At 36.7% G+C, this 26,903-nt stretch overlaps 1 protein-coding gene across 1 annotated transcript in view; it reads left to right on the top strand.

Annotated features, from left to right (window-relative positions):
• Positions 1-263: 263 nt before the first annotated feature.
• LOC127855156 (partitioning defective 3 homolog) overlaps positions 264-26,903 on the top strand; it is an 87,031-nt gene continuing 60,391 nt past the window's right edge. The window contains 4 exon segments of the mRNA XM_052390561.1: positions 264-471; positions 10,530-10,634; positions 11,970-12,168; positions 15,243-15,367. Of these exon segments, the coding sequence (XP_052246521.1) occupies positions 346-471; positions 10,530-10,634; positions 11,970-12,168; positions 15,243-15,367 (555 nt within the window). The 5' untranslated portion in view covers positions 264-345.

Below are 26,903 nucleotides of genomic sequence, written 5' to 3'. Positions count from 1 at the left end.
TGGAATTTAAAATGCGATCAGAATGAGAACAAAATATCACCTGTAAGTGTAAGAGGGGATATGAATTCGGTGTACTGTTCAGTCTGTTGTTTTAAATCTGAGTTGTCGTTATTTGTGTACATTAAGTTTAATTGTTTTCGTTAAATTTGTATAATTCAGTGCATTTTCAAAGGGTGTGTAGAGTGCTTTTTTATTTTTACATTCACGAAATCTGTATTGAAGTACACAAATTACCTGTTTGTTTACATAGTAATGACTAATGTGTTTGAGTGTGGTTTTGTGGATTTAAAATGAAATTGTGGAAGTAATGTTGTGTGATCTGAATATGTCAATTATGTGCAAACAATGCCAATGAAAGTGACAGTGTGCTTTGACAAAGTGAAAGTCCTTGTTCCATGCGGAGATGGTGAGATACTGGTTCGTGAATTGATTGAGAAGGCCATACATCGGTACCGAAAAGCTCAGGGAAAGGTATGGAAGGTTTACACAACATACTATTTTATGCATAGCTTTAAGTGTTTATCTTGGAGCAATGATAATAGCTGATCTCTTTATGACATGTAAATAATGATTAATTAATAAATAACAGTCTAAAGATAGCCATCCAATAGCCAAAATCATTGTGCAGCAAAGTACATGTAAATCCGGGCTTTTTCAGCTAATATTATAGCCATTATTAAGTCATGTTCCGATGGCAAACAGTGTCTTTTTCCACAAGTCCAGTCCAAAAATCCTATTTCATTGTCTTATCGTTTTGCAGTTTAGTAATAGAGTTTATTGGTCTAGAAATGAAAAGTTTTGAAGTTGAAATTTCCACTTTACTGATATGTTTATGTTTAATATTTTTAAAAACTGTTTAATGTAAGTTTTATCAACACTAGTTTGAAATGTATGTATCATACATTATTTATTCTAATTTAGTGTAAATTGACAAAAAAATCTCAAAATGATAAGAAAAACGCTGTAAATAGGGTTGAAATGTCCACTGTCCCTCCCAATAATATGCACAAGCAGTAATTAAGTTACCTATTGTAAGCCACAAAACAATTATCATTTTGAATGTAAAAAATCACCTTATTAACGGTTTGTCTCTTACATGAATGTCTTGGGCCTCTTACATGAATTTTATAACAACCAGCCCCTTATTTAATTCAGTGACAATGCCCCATTTGAATAATGACTCTTCTCATCTGTGATACATTCATCACGACACTCCCAGTATTCATTTTACTAGGAACATGTAAATTTATGCATTTGATGTAATCAGAGTGCTTTATAATATATAAAGGAAAAAAACATGTAGATGTTAACAGGGGTTTTTCAGCACTGTCTGCGCCTCCGGAAAACGGAGGCGCTCCCAAAGCAAACGGACCCGATCCTAAACCGAAATTATATAAAAAAATCCCCCCAAAAAATATTATTTTTTTTAAGAATGAAGTGTCTTATAACTTGTGTGACTAACCAGTGTTTGTTTTGGTAAAAAATATCTGCTATAAGGTTTTGACTGTTCAGTTTTTATCTCAGAGTGTAACTGTAACTGAAAAACAAAACTGCAGTACCTGAATAAACGTTGAAATAAACATTGAACATGCCCACTATTGCATCTGTTTATATAAAGAAGACAAATAACAAATAAAAACAAATTTATTTGTTAAACTACTGAATTATTTAAGCATGATATTCACAATTTTTTTCCCAAATAAGCCATTTCATCGAAGCAAAAATTCCCAAAATGGCAAATTTTGTTGATAAAAAATTCCCAATTTGGTAAGACTCCTTTTCCCAAAATAGGCAGAAACCCTCCTGGTTAAGAAGAGGGGAAGAGCCCTTCGCTTTCATTCATTTCATATTTTTGTATGAGTCATTTCACTTCATATGAATAATATAATGCAGTCTGATATATACGAGACATGTGTCAATACAATGTAGTGATAATTTATCATAATTATTAAAATAGTTGCTAAATTCACTGGAAAAGTATTGCCAAATATAAAAAGTATCTCAATAATACAAACCAGAGCATTCACAGTTAGTAGTGCTAGAAGTGTACGGATGTATGATAATTTCACATTTTGATGAGGGCTTTTTCTAACCATATAAATGAGAATATGACCAGGCAGTGAAATACAAGGTAGTGAATTTGTAATTTTAGCATTAAATTAATTTTTGGGAAAAAGATGTATTGCTTACCAGGTTATTTAAACCTTTTGCATTATTATTGATCAAACTTACATGTACATACAACAAAAACAGTATAATTTACATAAAGATATCATACATGTACTTATACTTGTTTATTGGATATGACAACCTCAAACCCTTTTTTAGCTCACCTGAGCACAACATGCTCATGGTGAGCTTTTGTGATCACTTTTTGTCCGTTGCGCGTCGTCCGTCGTCAACATTTTGCCTTGGGAACACTCTAGAGGCCACATTTATTGTCTGATCTTCATGAAATTTAGTCGGAACATTTGTCCCATTGATACCTCGACTGGGTTGTGCTGGGTCAAAAACTAGGTCACTAGTTCAAAAAAAAAGAAAAACCTTGTGAACACTGTAGAAGTCACATTTGATGCCTAATCTTCATGTAACTTTGTCAAAATGTTTGTCTAAATGATATGTTGGTTGAGTTAAAAAATGGTTCCCGTCAGTTGAAAAACATGGCCGCCAGGGGGCAGGGCAGTATTCCTCATATGGCTTTAGAGAAACCTTGTGAACACCCTAGAAGTCACAATTTTTGCCAAATCATCATGAAACTTGGTCAAAACATTGGTTTCATTGATATCTCGGACCAGTACGAACATGGTCCAGATCGGTGAAAAAACATGGCCGCCAGGGGCGGGACAGTTTTTCTTATATTGCTATAGTAAAACCTTGTTTAACACTCTAGAGGCCACATTTATTGTCCAATCTTCATGAAATTTAGTCGGAAGATTGGTCTCAATGATATCTTGGATGAGTTCGAAAATGGTTACATTTGCTTGAAAAACATGGCTGCCAAGGGGCGGGGCATTTTTTCCTTATATGGCTATAGTAAAACCTTGTGAACACTCTAGAGGCTACATTATAAGATGGGTGTTACTCGTAATTATCGGTGGATTAACAACTGACAAAACTCGCTGGACTTGGATCTACTATTGGATCTACGTAATTAATAGACATTTGATCAATATGGTTTTTACTTTAATTAATTTTGCTGACTTTCTTTAACCGTGCCGTCTGAAAAGTCTGCAAAAAACCTGCAATTATCGGATGGTAAATCAATTATCACGTAATCACTGCTGCTAATAACCCAGTTATTGGGCACGCACTATTTAGACGGTGACATGTGAATAGGAAGAGATGAGATAAGATAAACAACGTCCGCGATATTCCCTCGATAATGGCTCGATTATAGACCGAGTTTCAAATACTGAAACATTAATTTCAATTAGGAGCACAGCGGGATTTATTACCATGGAACTCGAGATGTTAACTGACTGACGCACGGGTCAAATTTTCGACGCGTCAAAATGACGCACAGCAGAAAAAAGGGTTGCGTCAAAAATGAGTCATTTTTAATTTGCTCACGTCAAAACGCAGGATTCTGCGTCTATTGAAATCACTGGTCAGTATATTTGTTTAAATGATATCTTGGATGTGTATGAAAATGGTTCTGGTCTGTTGAAAAACGTGGCTGCCAGGGTGTTCACTAGTCATGAAAGTTGGTAAGAACATATTGTTCCAATGACATCTTGGGCTGCACAGAACAGGTCAGTTCCTTTGAATCTCAGGTGAGCGACTTTGGGCCTTTCAGGCCCTCTTGTTTATACTTAAAAGCCCTATTTCTAAACGTCTGAATATTTCGGGAAAATAAAAAAAATGCCAATATGACTAAAACAAAGCCTGTAAAATCAGCTCCCCAAAAAGCCTTGGTGATGGTTCATCAGGTTGCATCATCAGTGTGTAAACATGTATTATTAATATGCACTTCCCTGCACTACACCAATATGTCAGCTAGTTGGCAGGTTAATTGACATATTTATGTCACTCCAACACCACTCTCTACATAAGAATTTCACTACTCAGCATGTTATCTGTATCTTAAATATCAATGGTAGATAATAAATACAAGTAACATGAATGCAATAACATTGAGTAGTTTCATTGCTGGCAGTCAGTTCCATTTCAGACAGTTGTAGAATTTTCATGAGGCCATAACATTCACACGATGAAACATGTGAAACAGACAACAACACTAAATTTGATAATTACATGTACATGTGTACATGTAGATGAGACACACTCACACTGATGAACAAACAAATTTGTTGTAACCTTATGTCAAGATAATTTTTCGATTACAGGTCCAAGAAATTTAATAATTGGTTTCTCATTCCATTGAATATAAAATAACATCTGTACAAGGCCAAAAAAAAGGTCCATTTGGGGTCTCCTTGGAAAAAAAACACAGGGTCGGTAGGTAGTGATTGTTTTATTTTTTATTTGTCTTTCGGGTACAAGAATGGAAGGCTACTAAAGCTTATAAAAAATACATGTATTGTAATATATTCTTTGTTTGCTTGACAGCACATCTTATATGAACGAAAATTAACAATTTTTTTTTCTTTTTTTTTTTCTTTTGGCGACACCAATACAAAGTTGAGGGCCGGGGCCAATTCGGGAGACACGGTCAGGAGATCTGAAACGGACCTATTTTTTTTTAAGCACAATGTCCTTTTTTTAAATACCTGAATTTTGTAATAAACATTCTACAGACCTAAGTAATGTGCTGTTGATAAGTAAATGTTTTTAAAACATTGTTTGCTGTATTATTTTAAATTAATTCATTTGTTTATGTGTTTCATAATTAAAAATTACATGATGTAGATGAAAATAAGTACAATGTTATACACATTGTTGTAAAAGTAATGCTTGACATAGTAATTTTCTGACTTAAGGACTGGGATTGTTAAGCTGCTTTCATTTATTTAGAACTACATGTCGATTATGAACATTGTACAGGGATGTCATATTCGTAGTCTTAATTCAAAAACCCACTTTCCTTGCCTCATACTTATTATTCCAGTGTGCAGTGACTGCCAGTGATTTTTTTCTCTCACCATTTTAATAACGGGACCCTGGTACATTGTACCTTTAGATTGGGAGAATTTTGTCGTTATCTGCCGAATTGGAGCGGGGGATAACATGTACGTGGTTATCTCCGCTGTCTGTCCGTCTGACTTGGTCACTATCTCCTCCTACACTCAGCGATTTTCCTTGTCCAATTGGGAAAAGTACCCGTACCGGTCCGATTGGGAAAAATTGAGTCGTGAAAACCTCAAAATTGGGAAAAATCGAGTCGTGAAATCCTGAAATTGGGAAAATCGCGTCGTGAAGTTTGGGTCTTATTGAATACATCATACAGTTCATACTGTATTGAACATACCCATTTAAATAATCATTTGCAGGCATGCCTTAATGACCATTAAGTTATAAAGTTTATATAAATAACAAAATATTATAAAGAACACACCAAATCAATTACTAGTTGTTTTAATCTCTTTTAAAGCAATGTCTCTCTCTTTCATTTTTGTGAAAATTTCAACAATCTTTGATGTTTGATCATCACTCAGTTGCTTGCATCCCTCCCTGCACAGCATCATTAGTGCTGTCAATGTGTCCTGTGATAGATGGTTCCGATTGGTTTTTTGGCATAATATTTGCTATTATGACTAATTTCAAACTACGATAAGGTTACAAACCGACGTAAAACAGTACGCTGACTGCCTGGCAAAAGAACCGGAAACAGTAACAACTCTATTGATTGAATGCGCTGAATAATAAAACCCGAAATTAATCGAGCGCGTGGTTACACACAACTATACGATTTTCTTTGTTCGCTCGCCGAAAGTTTGTTTTTTTACGAAACGTTCGATCGTTTTGAGAAAAAATTCGGACGCTGATTGGGATTTTTCCAGATGCCGATTGGGAATTTGGGAATTTTCGCTCGATTGGGAAAGTACCGTTTTGGGAATTTGGGAATTTTCGTTCGATTGGGAAAGTACCGTTTATCGGTACTTTATAAAGAAGGAGGAAATTAGCACTAGAACCTTGAAACTTAAGTACATGGTAGCTATGAGCATATGTGCGACAGTGCACTGACTATTTGGAATTTTGATCCGACCCCTGGGTCAAAAGCTGCGGCATAGTGCCGTGCGTTGGTCGCGGCTGCGCCATATCTAGTTAAATGGACTGATATCAGGAAATAAGTATTTTTGTTTCTTTGCTAACAAATGCCGCATCATGTTCTTAATTTTTTTATAGATGAAACGTGTTTTCGATATCATATTGCAGTGGCCCAGATAATTATTTGGGAAATAGGGTTTTCACCCTTTGATTTTGAAAAATAGGGTGATTTCATTCTTGAAATAGGGTGAACTGAGTTATAAAACGACGGATTAAGTCAGATTGAAAGCGCATGTATGTCGTCGTAAATTATTTGGTCAGACGCTTGATTTTACTATGAAATCTAGTCCGCAGAGCGTTTTATTTACTTTGACTGTTTCTTGCTCCAACATCCAGGTGCTTGCTGAATGAAAGCATCGCCTCGTTACGATAATACTTCAAAAGAGAAAATACCGAACATGAGAAAAGCATTTTCGATCGAAGCCATTGTATTGTACGCATCCCATTTGACGAGTATGCGTAAAAGTCAAATTGGTTGCGTTTTCAATACGCATGATATTGTATTTCTTTGCGTTTTTGAACATTTTAATAGGGTAAAAGACGCAGATTAACGCAGCTTATCTGGGGCTCTGATATTGACTTATGTTCATCTAACAGAGCTGGATGGTAGATGAACTAAAAATAAGATTTAAAAAAAAATAAAAATTGTATACCTTTTTTGGGGAATTTTAAGGTTTCATTTGGGGAAAATTTTACTTTTCCCATTGGAAATGAGTCCTAATAACTGCTCCTAGTGGGAATGAAAAAGTGTTAAATGCTGTTATTTTTGGTACTCATTCATCTTGAAGTTATTTAGTTAACCATGTAGTAAATTTAAAGGTAAACAATCTAATATACTTCCAGGATGAGGTATAATAATGTTACATAACATTTACTTGTTGTCTAAAACAAATTTAAATATATGGTTCACTGGTCTGCATTGACTGGTGTATGAGTGACTTTTCCATTTAACACCTGTGTGTCAAGTTGCCTGGTTAACTGTTTCTTCTTTCAACTTGTTTGTCCAGCCATGGCAAGGGTAATTTACATCTCATCTGTATGTCCAGTTTTATGGGGCCTTACTTTGATGGTGGTCCAGCTTGTAAACAAGATAATGTGGAGGATGAGTCACTCAGACAGTCCATATAGTGGGAGGGGGTAATTGATTGGTACATGGCAATAATGGGATAGGGTCAGCCTAAACATCTTTCCATTGTTATAAACATTAAATAACTGTGGTGGACATTGATGTATAATAATATCTTGGGAGTGTCAGATTGCCTAAATTTAAAGTATTGACTGCAATTATGGCAACAGTTTTCTTTAAATTGACACTAATGGGTGAGTAAAATCAAGGCTTTTTCACACCAGTTCAGGGAATAGGATCTATACCCAGGAAAAAGGAAAGCTAGAGTCAACTTAATATAAACTGGGATAATTGAGATTGTTTAATACATATTTTTGAAAACTTATTGATAAAATTTACATAACAAAGAACATACTGGGCATAAATATATCACATTCAGTCAAATAGATTTCACAGTTCAAATATCTTTATTGATCACATGCTATACCCTGTTTCCCATGTAATACAACCATTACATATTTTTTTATATTACACATGTGTAATACAACATTTTAAGCGTTTTTATTGGCTTAGTTTTCGTTTATTGACAAATTGCATTTTGTTATTTTGTTGAAATGACGCTGCAACATCAAATGACGTCACGAACTGTAAACAACATTCGGGATTTATCATTATGTTTGCGTAAATATTTATTTAATTTGATCATTTAAAAGCATGTGATAAAAAAGATCTTACACTCATTGTCATATCATACCATATTTTATTTAACTTGTCAAGGAAATTCGTTAGTAAGCTCGCCTAAGGCTGGCTTACTAACAAAATTCCTGAACTCATTTAATAAAATATGGTATGATATGACAACTTGTGCCAGATTCTATATTTATGCTTTAAAAATCTCTTAAAATTAAAAAAAGTCTTAATGTTTAGTCAAGCTATAAATTTTGTATTTGGGACAGTGTGATAGGGAAAAGTAGATTTTTTTAAATGGGATTCAGAATATGACCAAATAAATGCTATAACATAAGCTCTGAAAATACACACAATTAATAACACCAATAACCTAAATACAAACTTTATGTCATTCATTATGTACATGCAGTCTATATCTATGAAAAGTGTATCTTGGCTACGCACAATCACTCATGAATTATAGATGTTAGATTAAAAAAAGATCATAATACAGGGCCCTAGTTTGTCCGCTTTTGGGGCCGAAATTCGGCCCCATTACTCCCTTAAAATAGTATACTTTTTTCCCCTATTTCAGGTAACATTTATATATAATATACCTATGTTGCCAGCTGGTATCGTGCTATTAACCTTTGATTCAATGTATATTTATTTAAATTACATTAAAATATAGCAATTTTAGGTGTAGAATGGTTGGTGAAAAGATCTAAAATTATAATTTTCACACAAAACGATGTGAAATTCCCCCCTCTAAGCCAAGGGCCCTGGCCCCAATCCCCCAAAGTGTACATGTGTAGCAAGGGCCCTGTAATAATTAATGTATCCTGATACACAACCTTTGAGACATTCACTATGTATGAAATGCCTTCTTAACTTTAGTAGTGATAAAAAAATCTGTAGTTACTGTTGTTCTTTATGTACATGTACCGTAGTGAAACAAAAATCCTTATGATTCTGTGGGGTGGTAAATTAATGATGAAAATCTTGATGTAAAGCAGTGTGAATTGGTATAAATGAGCACCATGTAGTAACTGTTATGGTTTTTGTTTCAAGCTGTGTTTGACCTTAAACGCTGGCATTTATCATTGTTTCAGAAAAAATGTGCAACTATGTGAAATGTCCCCTGTACTGCAATCAGAGCTGCATTAAGCAAAAATGGGTATATACATGTATGTTAGGAGCTACCCTGTCTGCTACATGTATATGGTCATATTAAGGTCTAGCTCATTAGGGGAAAATGCTTATCAGTGATTCAGAGGCATGTACAGCAGTGCTGCAGCTAGGATTTGAAAAGGGCACGGGGGCTTTTTTGTCAAAAGGGCACTTTCGACGCGCAGTATTTTGTGAAAAGGGCACTTTCGATGCGCAGTATTTTGTGAAAAGGGCACGTTCGAGCGCGCGGGTGTTTCTGGAATGCTTTCTATTGCATGTTAATTTATATGTTATAAATAATTGTATTATTCCCATTATTATAAAACCATTCAAATATAATGTCTACAATGAGGATTAAACTAATTTCAATGTAATAAGAGATTTATGAATAATCATAATGTAAAAAAAAAAAAAAAAAATTTTTTTTTTTTTTTTTTTTAGGGGGTGGGGGGGCAGGGCGGAGGCTCGGGGGGGGGGGGGGGCAGGGCGGAGGTTCGAGAGGGCAGGGCGTGGCGCCTTTCGATTAAGACCTAGCTGGAGCACTGTGTACAGTATCTGAAGCTACAATAACACTGTAAAGATGTGCCCCTCAATGCACATTGTCAAACAGCGCTACTTAAATGCAAGTGGCATCGCCCACTTTTACAGCAAAAAAGTATTGCTGTTCCAATGAAGCATAATTGCAAACCTACCAAAAATCTCTAAAGTTTGCAAAAATAACCTCTGACAGATCTTGGCTAATAGACCAGTTTTATCAGGCATGATGTTAGTTTTTCATCAACTTTGATTATGGCATGGCACCTTTCTTAAGATATCCTAGTCCAACCACTGCCAGACATTCTGATAGGGATGGGCAAAGCCACATGATCAAAATGATGTGTTGAAGCTTTCTAATTTCGCGCAAGGCATATATTTTTTGTCAGTGGTGCTATTTTCAAATGGAGTTCAATCGTGGGCATAGACATCCTCAGGTAGGGCAGACTGGTTGCAGATGTTAATTTCTGTTTTCCTAATATATTTTGTTTAAGCCAACTGCTGTACGTTAATTTTAAAGCAGAATTTCTTTAAGCAGTTAGCAAGTAATCAGTGCTCATATTATTATCACAGTCTATTGTTTATAAGCATAGGTCTTATAACCGTTTCCCACTCAGAGGCAAAGTGAAAATGGCTTTTGCAACCAGCATAAAACCAGAACAGCCTGTGAGTAACTTGCAGTCTGTTCAGGTTTTATGCTGTTTGCTGCTCATCAGTAACTAAGGGTTGGAAATGAAGCCTTTACAACTTGAATTTAGTAAGAAAGGTATTTAATTAAATGTGACTTTCTAAGGGACTACAAATGCGTCAAAATACGTATCTAAGTGGTAAACTTATAAGAGCTGTACAACATACATTTCAGCCATCTGACCACTGGGTGAGTGTTCACACACTACGTACTGTCAGTGAGGACTCGATACTGGATCCAGACGACACGCTCTGTGATGTAGTGGACGATAGAGAACAGGTATACATGGCATCTACATCTAACGCAGTTAATAAGTCGCAAAATAATCGATTTCTCCACCCACATATTGACAACACAAGATTGTATTGATGTAACTTTAATTATGCCCCCGGTGGGATGACATATAGCAGTTGAACTGTCCGTTATTCCGTCTGTCCGTCTGTCAGTCTGTGCGCCTGTGGGAAAACTTTAACATTTGCCATAACTTTTGCAATATTGAAGATAGCAACTTGATATTGGCATGCATGTGTATCTCATGAAGCTGCACATTTTGAGTGGTGAAAGGTCAAGGTCATCCTTCAAGGTCAAAAGTCAAAAAATACAATCCATGGGAAGTAATAAGCTTTAAAAGGGAGATAATTTCTAAACCTGCCAAATGATATATTGAAATTTTATTTCAAAGCGGCGCAATAGGGTGTATTTTGTTTCTGACAAACACATCTCTTGCTTGTTTCTATGAGTATGGAAAGGTCTAGGATCAAAAAAGATTTTTGATGCTGCAAAATTGGGCAGGGTTGACACCCATGCCATTGCTATGACAATTTCTCACTTATTCATGTGATAGCCAAATTAACTCAAATAATTTCTCTGTCAAACACTTGCAGGCTTTTGCTTGGGCGGTTTTTGGACCGCGACTGCTGTTCCTTATCTTCAAAATCAAAGTCGCCAGGATGCTTACATTTTGTATTTTTCTGATCCAAGATATTAAATGCTTGAAACTTTCACTAGCAATTTCAATCTCTGATCTGACTGTTCACATTCCCATAATGACCAATCAGATCATGCTAATCATCTGTTTACTTGTATAGGGTTTTACAAAAGGCCTTTGAGAGATTAACAGTTTTTTTCATATAAACATCCTTAGTGGTCCAAATGACTCGCCTTCAATGTACGTCACAGTAATACTTGTGAAGTGCAACAAACATTAAACAGGCATACAAAATTTAGGTATGAGAATTACAAATTTGCATCTTTCCTGGAGTGAGGTAACTTAAGGTTTCTTAACCCTTTCTCACTTAGAAGCAAAGTGAAAATGGCTATGTGCAAACAGCTTAAAACCAGAACAGCCTGCATGTAACTCACAGTCTGTTCAGGTTTTATGCTGTTTGCTGCTCATCAGTATTTAAGGGTTGGAAATGAAGCCTTTATAACTTGAATTTAGTAAGAAAGGTCTTTAATTAAATTTAACTTTCTTAGGGACAACAAATGAGCAAAAATACATATCTAAGTGGTAAAGGGTTAAGGGAATTATACAATTGACTTTTGTTATGGGACATTCATCAGAGAATGTGCGGTACATTATAAAATACTGACAGAGTATAATCTGGTTCACAGCTGGTTGCAGACTTTGAGGAGCAAGGAGGACCCCGCCACCACCACAACGGAGGTGATGGACAGAGTGTCAGCTCTGCGGGGACCGCCAGCCCGGAGATCTTCACCTCCGACCTGACCAATCACAAGTCAGATCACCAACGAGGCTTCTCATTAGACAGCAATCACGATGTGATTGTCACAGAGTCTGATATTAATTCGGGTAAATCAACTGCTGCTAATTCTAGGGAATACTCATGTTGAGTCTTTGATATGACATGCATCTTTTTTTTGTATATTACTCATGTTGTTTCTTGTATATGACATGTAGCATATTTGCTATAGACTAATCTATATCTTTGACATCTATTTGCTTAATTTGTTCATATTTAACCATGATTTGAGTTCAACCAAGCTGATTTGTAACTAATAGGTATTGATATATGAGTTCATTTGAAGAGCAATAGCACAAAATTGGCCAGGTAAGAAGGTAATGTTAAAAAAAAAATACATATTATCAGCTCTCTAGGAACACCAGGCATAAAGAATCCTACCATTGAATTAGCCAGGGCAATCTGCATCATCTTTAGCATCATCATAGAATCCTACCATTGAATTAGCCCGGGCAATCTGCATCATCTTTAGCATCATCATAGAATCCTACCATTGAATTAGCCAGGGCAATCTGCATCATCTTTAGCATCATCATAGAATCCTACCATTGAATTAGCCAGGGCTATCGGCATCATCTTTAGCATCATCATAGAATCCTACCATTGAATTAGCCAGGGCAATCTGCATCATCTTTAGCATCATCATAGAATCCTACCATTGAATTAGCCAGGGCAATCTGCATCATCTTTAGCATCATCATAGAATCCTACCATTGAATTAGCCAGGGCAATCTGCATCATCTTTAGCATCATCATAGAATCCTACCATTGAATTAGCCAGGGAAATCTGCATCATCTTTAGCATCATCATAGAATCCTACCATTGAATTAGCCAGGGAAATCTGCATCATCTTTAGCATCATCATAGAATCCTACTATTGAATTAGCCCGGGCTATCGGCATCATCTTTAGCATCATCATAGAATCCTACCATTGAATTAGCCCGGGCTATCGGCATCATCTTTAGCATCATCATAGAATCCTACCATTGAATTAGCCCGGGCTATCGGCATCATCTTTAGCATCATCATAGAATCCTACCATTGAATTAGCCCGGGCAATCTGCATCATCTTTAGCATCATCATAGAATCCTACCATTGAATTAGCCAGGGCAATCTGCATCATCTTTAGCATCATCAGCAACAACCAGGCATAAAAAATCCTACCATTGAATTAGCCAGGGCAATCTGCATCATCTTTAGCATCATCATCAACAGCAATAGCATCACAGCATCTGTGTTTTCATTCTTACCAGATTGATGAGTGTGAACAAACAAATGTATTTAGAAACAGTATCCCCACCTACCCATTTGTGATAATACGCCTAGTATATTTAATGCAAAAGTGGAAGTGTCGAAAAACTTGATTTTATTTCTGTCATTAACATTTATCACTCAATGCATAAATAGGGGTAGAAACTTGTAAAGAATACCAGGTGTGTTTACCTTATCTAATTTCGATAATGAGCAGTCTTCACAGTGAGATATTCCTATACTACAGTGAATAGTAGTTTCTAGTTGATCGCTCATCTATGTAGGAAGAAAATTGAGAATTATAACAGCAGAATCAGATGCAAATATAGTGAATACTTAAACTGAAATTTAATCTACATGTAGGTAGTGTTATGTGCAATATTTTGAGGGATGTCATCTAGGTATCTTCAAGCTTGACTGTAAAGCTGTGAATAACAGTCTCTTCAAGCCTACCTACCTGTAGGCTTATTGATATATTGCCACTTTGGTGCAAAAAGATACCATGTGGCATTGAAAATAAATGGCACATGGTACCTTTTGGCACAAATGGGGCGAATTATGTACTTGTATTAAATGTCCTTCTCTGGTATAAATGATAGTCATGTTCAATATGTTATACACTGTATCAGCGCTTTAACTATCTCATTTTTCTAAACATGCCTCACAGTATTTATGAAAATTTAATGTTAGCTGCTAGGCTATTCATTGACATAGATGTGGTAATGTTTCACTTATAGGTAGTTACATGGTGCTTGTTTTGCAAGCTGGCCTTTTGGACGTATTATTTATAATGCAACTCTGATATTATGCAGCAGCATGCTCTTTTCTGCATTCCTTTGAGAGATATAAGTTCTAATGCGGTCTATGATGAAATATTGAAAAATATATTATATTTTCATGCATCACTATTAGAAAAAGGTATGGAAAATGCAATCAAAACAAAAAAATGGTGGCAAATATGTAAAACAATATTAACTATAATATGTTTTATAATTGTTAACAGTAACATGCATTATGGAATCTGCGATGCCTGACTTAGTACATGTAACTGTTAGAATGACACATGTGCAGCAGTAAATCTTTACTTTAATAGTATAAATGTTTTGAACACCTATACAAGTTCCAAAAGGCAAATAGCTTTAATGATCGACTGGAGTATATGGTCACTTTAAACAGAGCAATGTTGCGGTCAGTATGCTTTTGAACTTAAATCCAATAAATTAGTCACCTGAATAAGTGTGGGCTATTGTTATTTCTTACACCAGTTAAGACATCCGCTTGGCAGTTGGTAAATATTATTTAACTTAATAGGTAATCTAGTGTAAATATTAAGTAAAATTAACCAACTTACTGGTAATTGCCACAGGCGTTCATAGTGCTGTTTGATTTGCTCTGATCAACATTCTGAAAAAGGAATGAAGTAATTATGTTAACAGTGAACTGTAAGACTGCCACACTATGGTCTTTCCTGCATAGTTCAATGCTGCCCCTAACAGCAGTAATCAATACAGTCAGATGCTGCATGGGCCCTTTTAAGTTTTTTGGTCCATTATAAAAGGATTGGTTACATGTCTATTTCCACCACATGATTTAGATACATGAAACTTGGGTACATCAACCAGGTCCTGTATGGAAATTTAAGTCAGTGCTTACTTTTCCTCTGACTTTCACCAATAAAGCAAGTGTCTGCAAATTTTTAACTTTTACAAATTGTTTGTTTTTTTCTTCTAATAACCCTTAGAAAAAGCCGAAATTTACAGACTTTTTAGCAGAGAAAGGTAAATTGATTGAACACTTTTTTGTGGCTTGTGTCCCGTACATCTTGGTTAGATGGCACACTTGCTATATGAGTGTTTGTGTTTGCTTGCAGGTTCAGGTCTGAAGGTGCGACGGGGCAGTGAGCCAGCCCTCAATGTGTTGAGTGATGATGAGGAGGAGGCTGGGCGGAGTCTGAAACCATCCAGCAAGAGCCAGGGAGACCTTGCACTGAGACAGGTAGGCTGTAGCCTCTCACTGAGACAGGTAGGGTATCACATCTCAATGAGAAAGGTAGGGTGTCACATCTCACTGAGAAAGGTAGGGTGTCACATCTCACTGAAAAAAGTCGAAGGAATGGTTGGCGCTGATTTTGGAATGGGAAAAGGTGTTTGGGTTGTGCGTACCCTGGCCTCTGGGATATCCTTGTTGGGCGTGTTTTAAATACTTGTACCTTGTCTGCTTAAGGTGGACATTTAACAAGTCAGTATATGTGATTGTTAAATTAACTCCACAGCATTTGTTCAATATTCTTTCATAAATTAGTAACTAAAGAAATGAAGGTGTTAAAGTTTTACGTGCAACCACTGCCATTACAAGTTTTCATTTAAACATTTACTTTTTTATGTTCTTTTCCTCAATCTTAATATTTTGGATTCAGATGAGAAAGAATCAATTTGTTGATAAGAAGTTATCATTTTCAGCAATGTCTCAAAGTTGTGATACATTCTATAAAATATTACCAAGACTTGTTTTTATTTCTGTTTTATATAACTAATTTCCATCAAAAAGATTTCAGTCAGAAAACTGTTCATATAGCATTCTATCATAATTAAATGTAATCATTTTTACACTAAAGATATTACTTGTTATCCTCTGAACTAAAAAGCAACAACAAATACATTGTTTCTTGTACGAAATAATTTGAATAAAAGCTTAACCCATTTATGCCTAGCGTCTAGAAAAAAGGCCTTGGCAAACAGCGTCTCATCAGGGTCTGTGCTGTTTGCTTAAAGGTATTTCTGTAAGAAATATTATAAAAATAGAAATAAATATGCCAGACATCCCTAATTTTGGAAATAAATTGATCCAATTTAGAAGGATGGGAGAGTCCACTAGGCATAAATGGGTTAAACACGACTTGTCACACACACTGAATCCCATTCTGCCCTAGTGATGAACACTAATTATTATTTTCCTGTTTATTCCCTACATTGTTGAATGCTTAGCTATATTGACTTTTTGTGAGGTGTAACACATCATAATAAAATAATTACTCACCAATGTGTACCATATATACAAGCAAATTATTTTATAAAGCCAAAGGCTGTCATATCACTGCTTTATTAGTCCCCTACCGGTGAAACTGGAGGGGACTTATGGTTTGCGCTCTGTGTGTCCATGCGTCTGTGAGTCTGTCACATTTTTCTGGATCCTGCGATAACTTTAAAAGTTTTTCATATTTTTTCATGAAACTTGAAACATGGACAGATGGCGATATGGAGATTATGCACGTCATTTCATTTTGTTCATATGTCAAGTATTCTGGTTGCTATGGCAACAGATAGACTTGAAATATTGCTGAAAATGGTGATCCTGCGATAACTTTAAAAGTTCTTCATATTTTTTCAAAGGCTGTTGTATCACTGCTTTATTAGTCCCCTACCGGTGAAACTGGAGGGGACTTATGGTTTGCGCTCTTTGTGTCCGTGAGTCTGTCACACTTTTCTGGATGCTGCAATAACTTTAAAAGTTCTTCATATTTTTTCATGAAACTGGAAACATGGACAGATGGCAATATGGAGATTATGCTTGTCATTTCATTGTGTTCCTACGTCAAGAATAATTGGTTGCTATGGCAACAAATAGACTAAAATATTGCTGAAAATGGTGGAGTTTCACCGGTAGGAGACTTTTATTGCTTGGAAATAGTCTTGTTTTAACATAGTTTAATAATGATTGTATGTGGGATTTTTTAATGGAATTATTTATTTTGTGAAGAAAAAAATGCCTTTCAGTGGTAAAATTTTCATCCTTGATTAGCCTGTGCTTGGATAATACTTTAAACACATGCATTAACTCTGTTTTTCCCAGGCCCAGCTTGGAAAATACTGTAAACACATGCATTAACTCTGTTTTTCCCAGGCCCAGCTTGGAAAATACTGTAAACACATGCATTAACTCTGGTTTTCCCAGGCCCAGCTTGGACAATACTGTAAACACATGCATTAGTTCTGGTTTTCCCAGGCCCAGCTTGGACAATACTTAAACACATGCATTAGTTCTGGTTTTCCCTGGCCCAGCTTGGACAATACTGTAAACACATGCATTAACTCTGGTTTTCCCAGGCCTAGCTTGGACAATACTGTAAACACAAGCATTAATTCTGGTTTTCCTAGGCCCAGCTTGGACAATACTGTAAGCACAAGCATTAATTCTGGTTTTCCTAGGCCCAACTTGGACAATACTTAAACACATGCATTAATTCTGGTTTTCCTAGGCCCAGCTTGGACAATACTTAAACACATGCATTAACTCTGTTTTTCCCAGGCCCAGCTTGGACAATGCTGTAAACTCATGCATTAACTCTGGTTTTCCAAGGCCCAGCTTGGACAATACTGTAAAAACATGCATTAACTCTGGTTTTCCCTGGCTCAGCTTGGACAATACTTTAAACACATGCATTAACTCTGGTTTTCCCAGGCCCAGCTTGGACAATACTTTAAACACATGCATTAACTCTGGTTTTCCCTGGCCCAGCTTGGACAATACTTTAAACACATGCATTAACTCTGGTTTTCCCAGGCCCAGCTTGGACAATACTTTAAACACATGCTTTAACTATGTTTTTCCCTGGCCCAGCTTGGACAATACTTTAAACACATGCATTAACTCTGGTTTTCCCAGGCCCAGCTTGGACAATGCTGTAAACTCATGCATTAACTCTGGTTTTCCAAGGCCCAGCTTGGACAATACTGTAAAAACATGCATTAACTCTGGTTTTCCCTGGCCCAGCTTGGACAATACTTTAAACACATGCATTAACTCTGTTTTTCCCAGGCCCAGCTTGGACAATACTGTAAACACATGCATTAACTCTGGTTTTCCCTGGCCCAGCTTGGACAATACTTTAAACACATGCATTAACTCTGGTTTTCCCAGGCCCAGCTTGGACAATACTTTAAACACATGCATTAACTCTGGTTTTCCCTGGCCCAGCTTGGACAATACTTTAAACACATGCATTAACTCTGGTTTTCCCAGGCCCAGCTTGGACAATACTTTAAACACATGCATTAACTCTGGTTTTCCAAGGCCCAGCTTGGACAATACTGTAAAAACGTGCATTACCTCTGGTTTTCCCGGGCCCAGCTAGGACAATACTTTAAACACATGCTTTAACTATGTTTTTTCAGAGTGCAGCTCATTTATATGAAAGAGTCTTTTGTTCTTTTTCTATAAAAGTATTTTTTTCTGAATTAACATGCTTATGTTTTTCTTCAGTATGATATTTATAATACCGGTAAACTGATAGCTCCTTTTCCTTAATAATATTATTGGTCATGAAATCTATTAATTTTAATCCGATTTTTATCTTCTTTTCAAATATTAAGTATGATTATGAATACCATCCAGGCATTACTGTGGTCATAAGATGATAACCAAGTAGTGGATTTCCTTTCTTTATAAATTGTATGACCATGTTTTTTAATGACTTATTTTTCGAAAATCGGACATTGTGGCACAAGTGATATATAACCACGCTCTGAGATAACTGGGCTTTATGCATGTGCGTAAAGTGTCATCCCAGATTAACCCTTTCAGCTTTTATGGACTTTTTCAATTTAAATTTAGTGTTTTCCAATAATCCACTATTAAGGCGGTAAGTTTTGTCTGGTATTAGACTGTGTTGACTGCACAGGCTAAGCTGGAACGATACTTTACTCGCACACATTAAGCCCAGTTTTCCCAGAATGAGGCTCATACGGTTGCTCAAGTAAACTGACCACTGTCAACTTGGCATACCTGAAAGATTGATGTTACCTCAATTTAAGTGGTTTATTGTCATTTAATAGAATGTAGTTTCTCTGAGGCAAACTATTTAAATATTATTGACTGTCACATTCCCTGCATACTAATGTAAACAGTAATGGATACTGACCTGTGTGTGTAAATCACTGTGATGATATTTCTGGACACATATAATGTCTTTAAGCAATTGCTAATTGAATGAACTAAATAATTATTTTTAAGCGTGGACCACTTTTAGAAAATTTTGAGTATTGCCACTTCATTATTATAACCCCAGATTGAATGATCGGGGTATATTGTTTTTGGCCTGTCTGTCTGACTGCGATTGTATGTGTGTGTCTGTCTGTCAGTGTTTGTGTGTGTCTGTCTGTTATTGTAATTAAGTGTGTGTCTGTCCCCTAAGACTTTAACCTTGGCCATAACATTTGCAATATTGAAGATAGCAACATGATATTTGGCATGGGTGTGTATCTCATGGAGCTGCACATTTTGTAAGGGTCAAGGTCAAAGGTCAAAGTTCAAGGTCAAAGGTCAAATATTAAAGATAGCAACTTGATATTTGGCATGCATGTGTATCTCATGGAGCTGCACAGTTTGAGTGGTGAAAGGTCAAGGTCATCCTTCAAGGTCAAGTTCAAGGGTCAAATATATGGGTGGGAGCAGTGTGTTTCACAAAGACAGCTTTTTTTTTAAGAATTGAGACATAGAAACATAGAAAACTGGTAGGAAAAGGCAAGTCAATGGCTAAATAAGAGGAAATTGTATTTTTTGTTGAGACCATTACCATGCTGAAACAATATAAATCCCTTTATAAAGAATTACAGATATATTAATAAACCATAGAGCATAAAATGTGTTGATACACTAGTTGTAAATGAATTGACATGACGCCTTATCAGTGATTGCTCCGCCCACTTAATCACGTGGCTCAGCGGGAAGAAAACCTAGACAAGCTATCACCAAAATGGCTTCTTTGCCTATAGACTGCATATAGATTTACGCGATATTCCGGATGATTTTATGGACTTGTTTAACACCATATTACACTTGTAAAGCGGTTGATGCCATTTAGTTATTCTGCAAATGCAAAAAATATATGATTAAAGAGAACATCAGCTATTTATAACGGGTAAATCGGTACATTAAACACGCTCTCAAACGCTTGCGCGCTTACCGAAATCGAACCCGTTATTCCGTGTAATGGTGGTATTTGCAATAAATTAACACTTCACCGGTATTTACCCGTGTTATTAACAAAATTATTACCGAAACATTCCCCCCTACCCGTGTATTTGACACGAAATAGCGCTTTATAACTGGGAATTCAGTGAAGTTTTACGCGTTTTTTGACGCCGGGTGGGTACCTCAATCCCACATGTTATTGCGTATAAAAGTGATATTAATCATATTAAACATTGCTTATGGGACATTTATCAATCACTATAATTAGCGTTGTACGAAATGGAATACGGTCAGGCTATTATAAATTAATAAGGCTACCAATATCAGACTGTCGCACAGGTACCGTCTTCCCCGAAGTTACTGCATTTATTGGTTAACTAATATCAGAAATAATAACTCTTTTACAATAGCATTTATCAATACGTCTTTATTAAAATAATAACAAAATGGTTTTCACTTGTTTCTGACACACACAGAAACGCGATTTTTTACGGGGATTTCGTAAAGTTACACGAATTGGGTACCAAAATTCTCAATTATTTTACATGCACACGTGACATAATACATACTTAATAATGCTTAGTTATTGCTTATATGACATTTCAAGTTTGTGAAATAAATTAATGTTCTATAAATGGGATCTCGGTAATTCTTGAAGCTTCCACTCGCTCTTGTCAAGACCGCATTGCCGTGTTGGAAATGGTATAAATTTAATTCATCTAACTGTCAGAGTTGCATTAACCCTTTTTACACCGTTTTTGCCATATTTCATTTCCTTTTTTTAATCCGAACAAAATAAACGAAACTCGTTTAAAAAATGAGATCTAGGCATTCGAGCTCCTAGTGTGGATTAAAAGCGTTTATTGGTGACACCACATGAGTGCAAATGTGTAGATACCGTTAATGAGATAATATATCACATGTCACCTTCAAATAACATGTATGATGTCAATTAAGTGCATTACTATCAGAGTAATAAAACACAGCATGAACTAGGCTTCATGCTGGATTTTATTTCTCTTTAAGTAATGCAGATGAACCTCGCTTCTGACCTAGTAACTGATAAAACTATTTTTAAAAAAGTGAAATATTATGTGATAATCAGATCGATAACATAAACCATTTAAATCTGCTAGTATATCCGATAAAAATATATTATAATTGTCTTTGACAGTGTAGACGTTCAGTTGTTCGTGGTGACGACCGCATGAATTTATACATCTCTTATACTTCTCAAGATCTCTTTTCGGCTTTGGAAACGATATAAATTAAATGTCACCAACTAATCTTTCAGGATATCGATTGTCCGAGTTACATAATCCCCATTGACACCGTTTAACCATTTTTAATCGTTTTTTTAAAGAGGAAAACAAAAGAAACTCGTTGGAATAAAAGTGAACCTAAACATGTAGCTTGTCTAGAAAATGGCAGACAGGTCGTTGCTAACGAGTGCGCCCGATAAATCGATCGCTGATTGGTGGATCAATTCTAGTGGGCGGAGCGATCATAGATAAGGCGTCATGTCAATTGATTAACAAAATATATATGCATAGATTAACAAAATAAAGTTAGGTGCATTGATAACCAAAATATTCACAAAGCATATTTGCATCTTATGTTGGTTAAAAGATAAATATTCTGATTAAAATCTCGTTTCCCAATTATTCACTATTACTAAACACTTCTCTCAAAACAAATTTTATACAGTCATGATTGTTTCCTTTTCTCATGCATTGTGCTGTTTCACTCCATCTTGATCACTGTAGGCATTTAGAAATAAACTTGTATCAAATGCTAAATTATTCATAACCGAAGGCTTATTGAATTGAATGGAATTATATGTGAAATATGATTATATGAAACACGATCCCATTTGTAACTATTTGACTATTTTTAATTGAAGCTCCATGTTTTTTTGTGAAGCATTAAACCATGAATGATACAATTGCTGAAATGTTATCACTTAAAATGAAAAAAAATATATGCAGCGTAATTCTGTATTTATTGCATGTTTGATATGATTTATGTTGATTTTATTAGGTGGGTTTTCAGTTTTTGAATAGTACACGTGTGCATGTATGTGATAAATACTCTATCCAATATAACATAATTACCTATGAATATTCATATTGGTGTCAATAGAGTGACTCTTATCTGTTGTTTGCACACATTGACAATAATTATATTTATGGAATTTTTTTGTAACTTGTTCAGTTGCAACAACATATAAAAGAAAGAAACCACACATGTTAGATACTCTTTTACCACAATATTTTATATTCCAATTTTGAAGTGATAAGTGAAATCTTTAATTCCTAAGATTTTCATTAGAAGTCTGTATAATTGCTAAAACTGTGCATGAAATTGGTTTGTATAAATACATTTATCAATGCATGGCCTGCATTTTAATTTCCATATTCATGTACAATTATTACAATGGACTAGTTCTTGACATTCACATACTTGTTTAGCAGTTATTAATTAATCTCCATCTATGAATATGCACTATTGAACAGATAAACCCAGCCCACTTGGATGGCAAGTCCTAGTAAGTCCTTCCCAGACCCTGGTTTAATTATCCCCCGCCATAGGCGGAGGGATATTGTTTTGGCGTTGTCTGTCTGTCCGTCCTTCCGTCTTTCCGTCCGTGCGGAGCCATATCTTGGAAGTGCTTCGGCAGATTTCATTGAAACTTGGTATGAGTATATATATGGATAAGGCGATGATGCACGCCAAATGGCATTGTACACCATCTGTAAATAACGGAGTTATGGCCTTTTGTATCTTGAAAAAATGCTTTTTTGAGTGTCAAATATAACACTTTTGTGTCCAGAAGCATATTGGCGGGGGAAATCAATTCAACAAATTTGCTTGTTATGTAATATTTTGGGATAAAAATTTCACTTTACAGGGTTTGTGTTGGTGTGTTTTCCCTAAACCAGATTATCACATTTGACTAAGTAGTCACTAAATACTGGGTGTTTTAGCTGATAAAGTTCTGATTACATAATTGCAAAGATTAAGATGAATTGAAAAGTTTAGATAGTTTAACAAAAAATAATTAAACCAGCACTCTGCATGGTTCAATATCTGGTGGATATCACAGACTTCATTCCCATCCCTTTGAAACTGACAGATGGGTAGTTTATGCTGAAACATCTGCATTCAATCTTGAAATCAACCAGGAGGAAAGAGGGTGTGCACATCTTGTGTGGCAACTCTTGTAAAAATTAATCCCAAATTTGCAGTCTTTGAGCAAGATACCTCAGATCACCTTGACAAACCCTTACAATGTTCGCCTTTTACAAGATTTGTTGTTTTTTTTTGCTTTTTATGCCCCCAGATCGAAAGATCGGGGGGGGGCATATTGTTTTTGGCCTGTCTGTCTGTCTGTCATTCATTCATTAATTGTGTGTGTCCCAAAACTTTAACCTTGGTTAAAGTTTTGCAATAACTTTTGCATTATTGAAGATAGCAAATTGATATTTGGCATGCATGTGTATCTCATGTAGTTGCATATTTTGAGTGGTAAAAGGTCAAGGTCATCCTTCAAGGTCAAATGTCAAATATATGGCTTTAAAGCGGCGCAATAGGGGGCATTGTGTTTGTGATAAACACATCTCTTGTTTTAACTGTAGTTCAGTTAACCAACTTACATTTTTCTTGCTAAGCTAGTTAACAGGTACAATTAGTGCACATACTTATGCCAGTAACTGACTCTACAGTCTACTGCCTTACTTAAATGAGAGGAAAGGGGAGAACCGCCATTGAAAGTATGCCCTGACCTATCCTACACAAGTTAGTAGGCCTGGACAGAATTCTAACCTGCAAACCTCTGACTTGTAGTCCAGCACAAACCTCTGATTTGTAGTCCAGTGCAAACCTCTTATTTGTAGTCCAGTGCAAACCTCTGACTTGTAGTCCAGCACAAACCTCTGATTTGTAGTCCAGTGCAAACCTCTGATTTGTAGTCCAGTGCAAACCTCTGATTTGTAGTCCAGTGCAAACCTCTGATTTGTAGTCCAGCACAAACCTCTGATTTGTAGTCCAGCGCAAACCTCTTATTTGTAGCCCAGTGCAAACCTCTGATTTGTAGTCCAGTGCAAACCTCTGATTTGTAGTCCAGTGCAAACCTCTGATTTGTAGTCCAGTGCAAACCTCTGACTTGTAGTCTAGTGCAAACCTCTGATTTGTAGTCCAGTGCAAACCTCTGATTTGTAGTCCAGTGCAAACCTCTGATTTGTAGTCCAGTGCAAACCTCTGATTTGTAGTCTAGTGCAAACCTCTGATTTGTAGTCCAGTGCAAACCTCTGATTTGTAGTCCAGTGCAAACCTCTGATTTGTAGTCCAGCGCAAACCTCTGACTTGTAGTCCAGCGCAAACCTCTGACTTGTAGTCCAGTGCAAACCTCTGATTTGTAGTCCAGTGCAAACCTCTGATTTGTAGTCCAGTGCAAACCTCTGACTTGTAGTCCAGCGCAAACCTCTTATTTGTAGCCCAGTGCAAACCTCTGATTTGTAGTCTAGCACAAACCTCTGACTTGTAGTCCAGTGCAAACCTCTGACTTGTAGTCCAGTGCAAACCTCTGATTTGTAGCCCAGTGCAAACCTCTGATTTGTAGTCTAGTGCAAACCTCTGACTTGTAGTCCAGCGCAAACCTCTGATTTGTAGTCCAGTGCAAACCTCTGACTTGTAGTCCAGTGCAAACCTCTGACTTGTTGTCCAGTGCAAACCTCTGATTTGTAGCCCAGTGCAAACCTCTGATTTGTAGTCTAGTGCAAACCTCTGACTTGTAGTCCAGCGCAAACCTCTGATTTGTAGTCCAGTGCAAACCTCTGACTTGTAGTCTAGTGCAAACCTCTGATTTGTAGTCTAGTGCAAACCTCTGACTTGTAGTCCAGCACAAACCTCTGATTTGTAGTCCAGCACAAACCTTTGACGTGTAGTCCAGTGTCTAGTGCAAACCTCTGATTTGTAGTCCAGTGCAAACCTCTGATTTGTAGTCCAGTGCAAACCTCTGATTTGTAGTCCAGCGCAAATCTCTGATTTGTAGTCTAGTGCAAACCTCTGATTTGTAGTCCAGCACAAACCTCTGATTTGTAGTCCAGCGCAAATCTCTGATTTGTAGTCCAGTGCAAACCTCTGATTTGTAGTCCAGCACAAACCTCTGATTTGTAGTCCAGCGCAAACCTCTTATTTGTAGCCCAGTGCAAACCTCTGATTTGTAGTCCAGTGCAAACCTCTGATTTGTAGTCCAGTGCAAACCTCTGATTTGTAGTCCAGCGCAAACCTCTGACTTGTAGTCCAGCGCAAACCTCTTATTTGTAGCCCAGTGCAAACCTCTGATTTGTAGTCCAGTGCAAACCTCTGATTTGTAGTCCAGTGCAAACCTCTGACTTGTAGTCCAGCGCAAACCTCTTATTTGTAGCCCAGTGCAAACCTCTGATTTGTAGTCTAGTGCAAATCTCTGATTTGTAGTCCAGTGCAAACCTCTGATTTGTAGTCCAGTGCAAACCTCTGATTTGTAGTCTAGCACAAACCTCTGATTTGTAGTCTAGCACAAACCTCTGACTTGTAGTCCAGTGCAAACCTCTGATTTGTAGTCTAGTGCAAACCTCTGACTTGTAGTCCAGCGCAAACCTCTGATTTGTAGTCCAGTGCAAACCTCTGACTTGTAGTCTAGTGCAAACCTCTGATTTGTAGTCTAGTGCAAACCTCTGACTTGTAGTCCAGCACAAACCTCTGATTTGTAGTCCAGCACAAACCTTTGACGTGTAGTCCAGTGTCTAGTGCAAACCTCTGATTTGTAGTCCAGTGCAAACCTCTGATTTGTAGTCCAGTGCAAACCTCTGATTTGTAGTCCAGCGCAAATCTCTGATTTGTAGTCTAGTGCAAACCTCTGATTTGTTGTCCAGTGCAAACCTCTGATTTGTTGTCCAGTGCAAACCTCTGATTTGTAGTCCAGTGCAAATCTCTGATTTGTAGTCCAGCGCAAACCTCTGATTTGTAGTCCAGTGCAAACCTCTGACTTGTAGTCCAGCGCAAACCTCTGATTTGTAGTCCAGTGCAAACCTCTGATTTGTAGTCCAGTGCAAACCTCTGATTTGTAGTCCAGTGCAAACCTCTGATTTGTAGTCCAGTGCAAACCTCTGACTTGTAGTCCAGTGCAAAACTCTGATTTGTAGTCCAGTGCAAACCTCTGATTTGTAGTCTAGTGCAAACCTCTGATTTATAGTCCATTGCAAACCTCTGATTTGTAGTCCAGTGCAAACCTCTGATTTGTAGTCTAGTGCAAACCTCTGACTTGTAGTCTAGTGCAAACCTCTGATTTGTTGTCCAGTGCAAACCTCTGACTTGTAATCTAGTGCAAACCTCTGATTTGTTGTCCAGTGCAAACCTCTGATTTGTAGTCCAGTGCAAACCTCTGATTTGTAGTCCAGTGCAAATCTCTGATTTGTAGTCCAGCGCAAACCTCTGATTTGTTGTCCAGTGCAAACCTCTGATTTGTTGTCCAGTGCAAACCTCTGATTTGTAGTCTAGTGCAAACCTCTTATTTGTAGTC

The sequence above is a fragment of the Dreissena polymorpha genome, chromosome 13 (assembly GCF_020536995.1).
Source record: "Dreissena polymorpha isolate Duluth1 chromosome 13, UMN_Dpol_1.0, whole genome shotgun sequence".
NCBI classification, from domain to species: domain Eukaryota; kingdom Metazoa; phylum Mollusca; class Bivalvia; order Myida; family Dreissenidae; genus Dreissena; species Dreissena polymorpha.
Note: the sequence above shows the minus strand (reverse complement) of the source record. Positions and strands in the feature narration are given on the sequence as shown.